This window comes from Mastomys coucha, unplaced genomic scaffold, assembly GCF_008632895.1.
Source record: "Mastomys coucha isolate ucsf_1 unplaced genomic scaffold, UCSF_Mcou_1 pScaffold4, whole genome shotgun sequence".
In the NCBI taxonomy this organism is placed as follows: Eukaryota; Metazoa; Chordata; class Mammalia; order Rodentia; family Muridae; genus Mastomys; species Mastomys coucha.
In genome coordinates this window covers 2,038,839-2,048,399 of record NW_022196910.1, presented here as the reverse complement: position 1 = coordinate 2,048,399, position 9,561 = coordinate 2,038,839, and the positions used below count along the sequence as shown (strand labels likewise).

Below are 9,561 nucleotides of genomic sequence, written 5' to 3'. Positions count from 1 at the left end.
GCCAGTGACCTTGAACTAGTTGTAGATAGACTCAGTTTCCCTTTATGTGCGGTCTTAGTCTTCTCCGCATGCTAAGTCTAAAGGTTCAACGGAGCCTCCCCACATGCAGACCCCCCCCATTCTCGGCGCGCCCTTTCCCCAGCCAAGACGCACAGCACTACTCCCCCGGGACTCGGGCAGCGCTCCCGGGCGGGGACTGCAGAGGGCGCGCCGGGGCTGCTGACTCACCGCTGCCCGGAGCGGGGCGCGCGCGGGCGCAGCCGGGGACGCCGCGTCACGTCACGGCTTGGGCGGGCGCACCTCGGGAAACGGGCCGACCCGGGATGAGGGGGAAGGCAGAAAAAAAATAAGAGAAGGGTGGGTTAGGTTGGGACGCGAAGTGGCACTGGCTCGGGAGGGACGGATCTAATCAAAGCCACGTCACCGAGCTGCTGGGCCCTGCCCAAACTGTGGGTCCCGCCCAGGTTCTCCAATATCATTGCATCCACCCACCCACGGGGGCGGAAGACGGCCCTGTCCTTGAGAGGCCAGCCCGCGACCCTTGGCCATGAGGCTCAGGGCTCAAGCGACAGCTTCCGCAGGCTGTAGCTTCCCGGACAGACCCAGCGGGGAGGCGCCACGATTTCCTGTTCCTTAGTCGGGAACAATGGCCGGCTCCTTGCCTTTTCTCCACACCGCTCCCGCTGCAGGCCGAAGGGGTTACGCTCCCTCGGAGGGGCGGGGAGGAAAGGTGCAAAGTCCTCGAACTCGGGTCCGCAACCCTCAGGGCCCGCCCGCCCTTTGTTGAGGTCTCTGGGCCTTATGAATGGCTCTGGGCGCGGGTGGGGGTCGCGGGGGCCGGTCAGGAGCGGCATCAGCCCAACCCTCTTGGCATCTCCATTGGACACCGAAAGGTCGGGGCGGAGCGAAGGGGAGGGTCTCGCTGCCACGTGGGGTGGCCCCGCGGCGATCCTCATTGGCCCGGTAGCGCGACGGACTGGGCGGTCTGTGTGTGTTGATTGGTCGCCGCCAGGCCGGCGGAGTAAGTAGTGAATGGGAGGGGGCGGTGGTCCCGCCCATTGGAACGTTGATACATGATAACTTTTTTTTCTTCGTACTTTCACCCCCAGATCTTGCGAGCAGCGGCTGCGGCTGTTGCTAAGGGAAGGGACGCGCCGGGTAGCACGACCCAAGAGGGATCCAGGCACCGTGCGAACCAAGATAGCTCGCCCCGTTTCTGTAGGACCCTCCCCGTGCTGTACCCAGGTCGCTGTCATCCGCCCTTGAAACCGGATCACAGACCCCACCCCGGGGCGCAACCTAAGGATCCCACACGACCCCGGAGCACCACTCGGATTCTTGATTGCCGGCTCAATTGCTAACGTAGGGACCTTCCCCAAGGGGCGCACGCACTGCTCCTGTCTCTGGGCGCTCGCGGAGTGGAGGAGGACCTTGTTTCGGCGGGGGAGTCCCGGCAAGGATTGGAGGCGACCCGCAGGCCCCCAGTTCTCCTGCGCGCGCCGGGGATGGAGCCGCAGCCCGGCGGCGCCCGGAGCTGCCGGCGCGGGGCCCCCGGCGGCGCCTGCGAGCTGAGCACGGCCACAGAGTCGGCCGCACCCATGAGCCTGGCGATCCACAGCACCACAGGGACCCGCTACGACCTGTCGGTGCCCCACGACGAGACCGTGGAAGGGCTGCGCAAAAGGCTGTCCCAACGCCTCAAAGTACCCAAGGAACGCCTGGCGCTGCTACACAAAGACACGTAGGTAGAGCGCCGCCCCCGCCTGCGCGCCCCCTGGCACCGGGCCGCCCCCTCGGGCCCGGGCCCCGGGCGGGAACAAAGAGCGCGCCGCGCGGGGAAGCAGGGGGCAGCCAGACGGGGGGCGGGGGCGCGCCGCGCGCTCTCGGGCGCCCTCTGCTCGGCCTTACTTGCTTGGGCCCCCTCCCCCGCCGGGGTCTGCACAAAGGCAGGAGCGCCCTGCGGGGCCGCAGGGTGCACGGGAAACACAGAGGTGGCAGGAGAGTTGTGGGCCCCCGGGATGGCACGAGGAGGGGTCCGTTCTCTGTGCGTCTGGGGGGTGGTGGTGCACAGCGGTCCCCTTATGCCGGCGGTCTCGCCGCTTCCGCATCTGCTTGGCGGCCCCCTCTTCGTCTGGCTGTCTCCCCATCACTTGCGTCTCTCTACCCCCCTTTGTTCTCGGTTCCCCACACCTCCCCCCCACCTGGTATTTAAATCGCCTCCAGGCCGGGGAGTTCCCCCCCCCCCCGTCCCCTCGCGGGCCTCTGGGGACACGCAATGTCCATCCCCAGCGGAGGGGCCCCAGTGGGGGAGGGGCGGGAGGGGGAGGGTCTCCTTTGTTTGAGCAGCGGGCCTGCGCCGGGGAGGGAGGAGGGGGAGCCTGGGTCGGCAGAGCCCCCGAAGGCCTCTCTAAAAGGGCCGGAGCCCCGCGGCGCCCACAAAGACGAGCCTGGGCAAGAATTGGAGAGTTGTAGGCAGGAGCTGGCCTGAAGAGAGGCGCGGGGGAGGGTGGCAAAGAGCCCACGGGGGTTCAGGTGATAGCAAAGTCTCTTGTCTCCTGCAGATGGGGTTAGTGCTTTCACCTGGAGTTAAATGTCATGGCTTAGGGGGCTCCCAGGCCAGTAGGCCTCCCCACAGGCACTCGGGCCTGGAGAGCGGTGGGGTGGGAAACGCTCCTCTGTCCTCCCCTCTTCTTGGGCACGCACAGCCCTCCTCCTCCTTCTCGGCCTCCGCTTCCGCGTCTCTGTGTTGTCTCCCGTCTCACCCTCTTCCTTCCTACCCCCAGCCGGCTCAGTTCGGGGAAGCTGCAGGAATTCGGCGTGGGGGATGGGAGCAAGTTGACGATCGTGCCCACGGTGGAAGCTGGCCTCATGGTAAATGACTGAGGGGCGCGTGCCCTAGAGGCTTCCTTCTATAATCCCCTGGCCACCTCACTCCACAAATGCACCACCTTCCCCTTGCAAAGAGCTCTCCCACCGCCCTTAGCACGCAAGGCTCCCCCCCCCCACCCCCACCCCACTCACTGCTCTAAACCCACTCTGAGGTTACTCTTCCGTCCCTCTCTTTGTAGTCCCAGGCCTCGAGGCCCGAACAGTCCGTTATGCAAGCCCTGGAAAGTTTGACTGAGACCCAGGTAAGGACCCACCACCCTCCCTCTAACCAGGGGAAGGGGAGAGTAGAGGCAGTGGCCACACCTAGAGACCTGGCAACTCTCAGGACACCCGTAGAGAGCCTCCGGTTGTTTGTGCTTCCCTGGTGGCCTGTGGGGGAGGGGACGAAAGCCCCGCCTTGATGCCAGCTTGGCCTGGTCACCCCGCTTCCTCTTCCTCCCTGCCTCCCCAGCACCTGACCACCTGACCTTGAGAAGTTTTCTCTCCCACGGTGGCTGCCACGGTGGGGGGAAGGGCCAATCTTTCGACCAGCCCTGACTGTGGGTGACCTTGGCCCATGCCTCACAGGCCCCATAAACTCTCCCAGTGTGGAGTACGCAGCCCCTAGGATAACTCATTCGTTGCGTTTGCACCTCTGTGGAAACAGGATGACAAAACTTTACTCTGCCAGTGCAAAGGGGTGGGGAGTCACCCCGTCTCCTCCCCTCCTCTCTCTGGTCTTTGTTCTCTGCCCCAACATGGGGAGGGACAGGCAGGGGCACCCAGCCCTGGGCCAGGGAGGCCTCCTCAGGATGTTAAGAAAATATTTAGTAAGCAGCCAGGGAGGGAGGCTGGGCCTGGCTCTGAGGAGGACTCCCAGTGTTGTAGAGGGCTTTCCTCCCCCTCCCCCTCTCCTCACATTCTTGGCTGGGACTGGGCCCTCCTTGCTAGCAGCCCCTAGCTTTTCTAGTACAGTGACACAGGCATCCTTAGCTTGCCCTGGGGGAATGGGGAGCGCTGCTTGCTGGGTCTGATCAGGGGGACTGGGCAGGGTTCCTGGACTCCCCTGCCTGGGCCTACATACAGGAAACCTTCCTGTTTAAGGCCTTCACTCTGTGTCCTGCCACCCCCGTGTAGTGGGCACAAGGGCTCCGGAGCTGAGTGGTCCTGCCTCTCTGGGAGGGATCTGGGGAGAACAGGAGGTCCTAGAAACCAGACGCAGGGGCTTTTTTTCTGGGCCGACTTTGAGCAGATTTGCCTTCTGGCCTGTGGGGGATGTGCCTGGCATGAGGCAGTGGGGGGGGGGTCGGTGGGTGGAGCCTTGAGATTCCCACAGTGGAAATTCTCACCTGGCCTCCCATTTTCCCTCCTCACAGGAGAAGGGGGTGACCCTAGGTGCTCAGAAAGACTTTCAGGTCTTTCTCTGGGGTGAGATTGAGGATCTGTGGCAAGACTGGGGAGTTCAGAATCTATTGCCTCCTTGCCCCCTCAGTTCTTCTTCCCCTCCCAATGGGGCTCCAAGTGGAGAAGGTTCCTCCAGCCCCCTGCCAGCAGAGCCAGGGGAGGGAGTTCTGCCAGGCGGTCTGGTGTGACTCATAGCCTCTATGTCACTTCTCAGAAACCTCCGCCCCCCACCCTGGCCTCTGGGGAGAACAAGGCTGATGGCCAGGGCCCCAGAGGTGGGAGGGAGGGTGCCCAGTGTATCCAAGGGTCAGGTAATCCCACAGGTCAGCCCCCACAGAGTGGGGGTGCGTGTGTGAGCGACTGGCAGGTCAGAGAGCTGCTTACCAGAGCATGTGGAGGCCTCGGGGACAGGCTCCAAGCTTCCCCTTGCCTTCTCCACAGCCCAGGACGCATAAACATTTATCTTGGGAAAGCAAAGGTTAACTGAGGAGTCTCTTCAGGATTCAGCTTGCCCTGGTGTATGGCTTAGCTGTGAAGGATAGCTTGACAGGATCCTCCTCTGCTAGATTCACAGGCTTCCAATATCTGGGGACTGAGGTGGGAAAGGGACAGGTGCATTATACTTCAGGGAGGGCAGTGACCATCAGCTGGGCCCCATCCCTTCTGGTCTCAGTTTCCCCTTTAAAAGACCCAAGTTGGCTGGGAAGAGCCAGAGGCTCCAATCTGACCCACCTCTGTCCCCCCCACAGCCCCCAGCGACACCCGGGCCAGGCCGGGCTGCCGGAGGAGGCTTCCGGAAATACAGATTGATTTTATTTAAGCGTCCGTGGCACCGACAGGGACCCCAGAGCCCAGAGAGGGGCGGCGAGAGGCCCCAGGTCACACACTGCGGGGAGAGCTGGGCTGGGTTGGGCTGGGGGCATCATAGGTGAGAGGCGCATTGGCTGATGAGGTCTCCCACTTGTCTCTTCAGGTCAGTGACTTTTTGTCAGGCCGCTCGCCTTTGACCCTGGCCCTTCGAGTTGGGGATCACATGATGTTTGTACAGTTGCAACTGGCGGCCCAGCACGCCCCACTCCAGCACCGCCATGTGCTTGCTGCCGCCGCCGCAGCAGCCGCCGCCGCTAGGGGAGACTCCAGTGTAGCCACCCCAGTGTCCTCGCCTTGTAGGCCGGTGTCCAGTGCCGCCCGTGTCCCCCCAGTATCCAGCAGCCCTTCTTCACCTGCATCCCCCTCACCTGTCACCGCTGGCTCCTTCCGATCCCACGCAGCTTCCACGACCTGTCCTGAGGTGAGGATGCAGATACTTACACTGGGGAAGATTTTGAGGGCTCCAGCTGGTAGCCTTGTATCAAACGCTGTTGAGGTGAAACAGCACGCCTGGAACCCGGACAGTCTCTGACACTGACTGCCCTAGAGGCTGGGGAAATCTGAACCGAGGAGTGGACCCATCACAACAATATCCATTTGCCAATCTCCCACCAGCAGATGGACTGTTCTCCACCCGCCAGCAGCAACGCCACTTCGACCCCAGGCAGCAGCCCCACCCCTCGATCCCGCAAACCCGGTGCGGTCATTGAGAGCTTCGTGAACCACGCTCCAGGGGTCTTCTCAGGGACCTTCTCTGGTAGGTGTCACCACCACTTTGAGATCCTATGGGCTGGCTGTGCTCACTAAACATTTTCCTCTGGAATCTGGGGCATGCCATCTGTGTGAGTGTGGTTATGTGTGCTTCCCTGCGACATTGGGGACAGTGCCTAGGCCACATTCTACTGCTGAGCCACACCCTCAGCCCCTTCCCCAGCCTATGCCCATGCCTCCCGAGTGCTGGGATTAAAGGTGTACGCCACCACTGCCCAGCAGTGGCTTGGAGTTTGAGGCCCTGTAGCCTCCAGAGTAGCTAGGCTGACAGATGTATACCACCAGACCTGGACACCTGCAGCATACCCAGTGTGCACACATGTGTCTGCCTTTTCTTGCTGACACACTTCTAGAACTTTGACGACTTGAGCTCATGATCCTCTCCTCCTACAGGCACACTGCACCCCAACTGCCAGGACAGTAGTGGGCGGCCTCGGCGTGACATCGGCACCATTCTGCAGATACTCAATGACCTCCTAAGTGCCACGAGGCATTACCAGGGCATGCCACCCTCACTGACCCAGCTCCGCTGCCACGCGCAGTGCTCACCTGCCTCACCAGCCCCCGACCTCACCCCCAAAACTACCTCCTGTGAAAAGCTGGCAGCCACATCCCCCACATCCCTGCTCCAGGGCCAGAGCCAGATCCGAATGTGCAAGCCCCCTGGTGAGTCCCACCCCCCACCCAGCCTCCCGTTCCTCAAGGCTCCCTCTGTGTGTGCTGGCTTGTGAGGGGACAGCTGACCTGTCAGGGGACCCCCTGGAGCTGGCAGCTGCTCTCCCCCCCAGACCTGCCCTAGCTAGGAGAAAAGGAGGCAACTGTTGCCACACAGTGTGTCCTTGTGAGCCCCAGGGGGCTCCCCCCACTTCCTTTCCCCCTCCCCAGGCCGCTCTCCAGATGGCCTTTGGCACTTTCTGTGAATGGCTGACTCAGTTCTAGCCCCCCAGATTGTGCCAGACATGCCCACCCCAACCCAAGCTGTGGGGTGGTGGTATATACGATGCCCTACCTAGATCACCTGCCTCCAAGTCCTGTTCACAAGAGGAAACTGAGGCACAAGCTTTGTACTACTTGTTCTGGAAACAGGGTTCTTGTAGGGTTTTTGGTTTGGCTTTTCTATTTCATTAGCAAGGCCCCCAGCACCTCCCTGGGAATTCTCTGCAGGCTTCCTCCGGCATCAAGCATTCTGCCCTGTTTTTTTCAGAGGGGTTTTCCTGAACTTGGAGAGTTTGCCTCTCTGCTTCCTAAGCAATAGGTGACTGGTGGACCCAGCTATACTTTGCATTTTTTTTTCCTTTTGTTCCGGGGTCTTACTACGTAACTCCAGCAGCCCTGGAACTCACTACGATCCCCAAGCCTCTCCTTCCCCTCCCTGTGTGCTGGGATCAAAGGCGTGCACCACCAAGCCCAGTTTACTTCCTGCATTTCTTCTGTGACTAAAGTCCTGTGCAACACTTACTCAGCCTGCAGCCCTGCCTGCTCTCCCAGCATGCTCCAGTAACTAGAGGACAGCCTGGGGCCCTGTGCTTCCTTGCACATTGCAAGGGCCTTGCTGTCAACATTTGCTGCTCCAGCCCCTTCAGTGGGGAGCTCAAGATTAACAGGTGCCTGTCTCCTTTTGTAGGAGACCGTCTTCGGCAGACAGAGAACCGCGCCACACGATGCAAAGTGGAACGCCTCCAGCTCCTGCTGCAGCAGAAGCGCCTGCGAAGGAAGGCACGGCGGGACGCCCGGGGTCCTTATCACTGGACCCCCAGCCGCAAAGCTGGCCGTAGCGACAGCAGCAGCAGTGGGGGTGGAGGTAGCCCCAGCGAGGCCACAGGCTTGGGCCTCGACTTTGAGGACTCGGTTTGGAAGCCTGAAGTCAATCCGGATATCCAGTCCGAGTTTGTGGTGGCTTAAAGGATCCAGTCCCTTTGGGTCTGTACATCCCCTATCCCACACACGGGGCAGGAGGACACCACAGACTGGACGCTGAGCGGCCCAGCTCTGGGGGGCACGAGGTCACCTCCGTTGCCACTTACCAGCCTTTCTGATTCTTTTTTAGCTCCTCCCCAATTGTCTGCCCTGCATCCCTAGTCACATGCCCACTTCTCTTCCTTCCCTTACCATGGTCACGGCCTCTGCGACAGGGCCCTTCCCTCCCACCTTCTCCAGCTCCAAATATGTAGCAGTCTGTTCCCAGATGGCCCAGACGGAGGAAGCCACCCACCCCAGCCCTTCCGCTCTGCCTAGCTCTCCCCACCCCCTTCCATAACCCAATTCAGGTTTTTAACTCAATGTAGATTCTCCAAGCACTTTACAGATGAGGGTTGGGGACCCCAGGATGAGTCCCCACCCCCCACCCCCGTCTGCAGACTTGGCCACGGTTCCAGGCCAGCTGGATCCCTCACCCCTCCCACCCCGGAAGCTAATAGACTCACAGAGGGTTCCTTTATCCACGAAGCCCACTTAACTCACAGCCTTCCTCCTGCCTCAGTCTCCCAAGTGCTACAATGACAGGCCTTTGCCGCCACGCCTGGCTGGCCTTGCTCTTGCCACAAAAGCTAGTTCGATGGAAAAAGCTGAAGCAGGTGGCTGTCCTTTGGTCAGGTGGGGGATGCTCCTTTTCCTCACAAGAATGGACAGGCCTCCGGGTCACCCTCTCTGGACACTGGCCTCACTGTCTCCTCCCTCCCTCCACACACCCACTTATTTCCCTAACCTTCCTTCCCAATGGAGCTTGGGAGACTATTTATAGATTTCATTTTTCTGACTGAGCCAGTAATGGTTGCTATCCTCTAGGAAAAAAAAGAAAGAAACTGGGGTAGGTTGTAGGAGGGGGGCCCAGAAAGACACCCCCATACCTCTTCTCCAGGCCCAGTCTGCAGCCGGGGATGGGAAGAGGGGTGCTGAGCTGTGACTGCATTAATCCCACCTAGGGAGGGCGCACTGCTGGTCCACATTGGCTCCATGGGTGAAAGAGCCCTTCCCTGAAGTTGGGGTCGATACAGCAGGGGTGAATCTCGTGGGGAGTTTTTTCCTCCACATTTTGAGATTTTTGTGATAAATGGGATGTGTGCCCACCCCTGACATCTGTCCACGTTGTCTAGACTCCACCTGTCCACTGTTCCTTTGTTCTAGGCTGTGAACCCATCCTTGTCTCTCCCCACTGTGTGTTTAAACCTTAATGGTTTGGGATGTGAACGTGTGTTGACTAGCTGTAAAGGTTTTTTGGGGTGGGTGGGTGGGAAGGGGATCCTGAACGGTAGAGGCCAAGCAAGAATAAGGTTTTTTTTTTTTTTTCTAATTTTTTTTTTTCCCAAAAAGAAAAGGGAGGGGGGGTGAGTGGGTGCATTTTTTTAAGCTGTCTTGAATACCTATTTAAATGTGTGTTTTGGGTTTTTTTTTTAGGATTTTTTTTTAAGCTGCCTGTGATATGTCCACTGGGCTGAGGGTGGAGGCCTCAGACAGGAGCCCACCCATAGTTCTCTCTTCCCTATGACTTCCCCAGATAGCATTAGCCACCCTCGGGGGGGGGTTGGGGGGGAGAAGAATCGGGCTATGGGGGTTCCACCTCGCCCAAGTCTCCTTTTGAAATAAATTTTGAGGGAAAAAGAAAAACCTTACACGAGCACCGAATTTCAAATAAACGAAAATGAGACATGA

At 60.0% G+C, this 9,561-nt stretch overlaps 2 protein-coding genes across 6 annotated transcripts in view; one reads left to right on the top strand and one right to left on the bottom strand.

Moving 5' to 3' along the window:
* The window catches only part of Cbarp (CACN subunit beta associated regulatory protein), a 19,063-nt gene extending 18,188 nt beyond the window's left edge, over window positions 1–875 (bottom strand). Inside the window, exon 1 of the mRNA XM_031350428.1 lies at window positions 229–875. The gene's annotated coding sequence lies outside the window, so the exon portion shown is untranslated. The remainder of the gene's footprint in view (window positions 1–228) is intronic.
* Window positions 1–9,561, top strand: part of Midn (midnolin) — a 10,207-nt gene extending 646 nt beyond the window's left edge. The window contains exons 1-9 of one of the 5 annotated variants that reach the window (XM_031350430.1): window positions 999–1,021; window positions 1,110–1,741; window positions 2,784–2,871; window positions 3,069–3,131; window positions 5,022–5,150; window positions 5,246–5,563; window positions 5,758–5,899; window positions 6,307–6,579; window positions 7,538–9,561. In XM_031350430.1, the coding sequence (XP_031206290.1) occupies window positions 1,506–1,741; window positions 2,784–2,871; window positions 3,069–3,131; window positions 5,022–5,150; window positions 5,246–5,563; window positions 5,758–5,899; window positions 6,307–6,579; window positions 7,538–7,815 (1,527 nt within the window). In that variant the 5' untranslated portion in view covers window positions 999–1,021; window positions 1,110–1,505 and the 3' untranslated portion in view covers window positions 7,816–9,561. Of the gene's footprint in view, window positions 1–998; window positions 1,022–1,109; window positions 1,742–2,783; window positions 2,872–3,068; window positions 3,132–5,021; window positions 5,151–5,245; window positions 5,564–5,757; window positions 5,900–6,306; window positions 6,580–7,537 lie in introns of those variants that run through there. The other 4 variants (XM_031350431.1, XM_031350429.1, XM_031350433.1 and 1 more) reach the window with 4 other exon arrangements.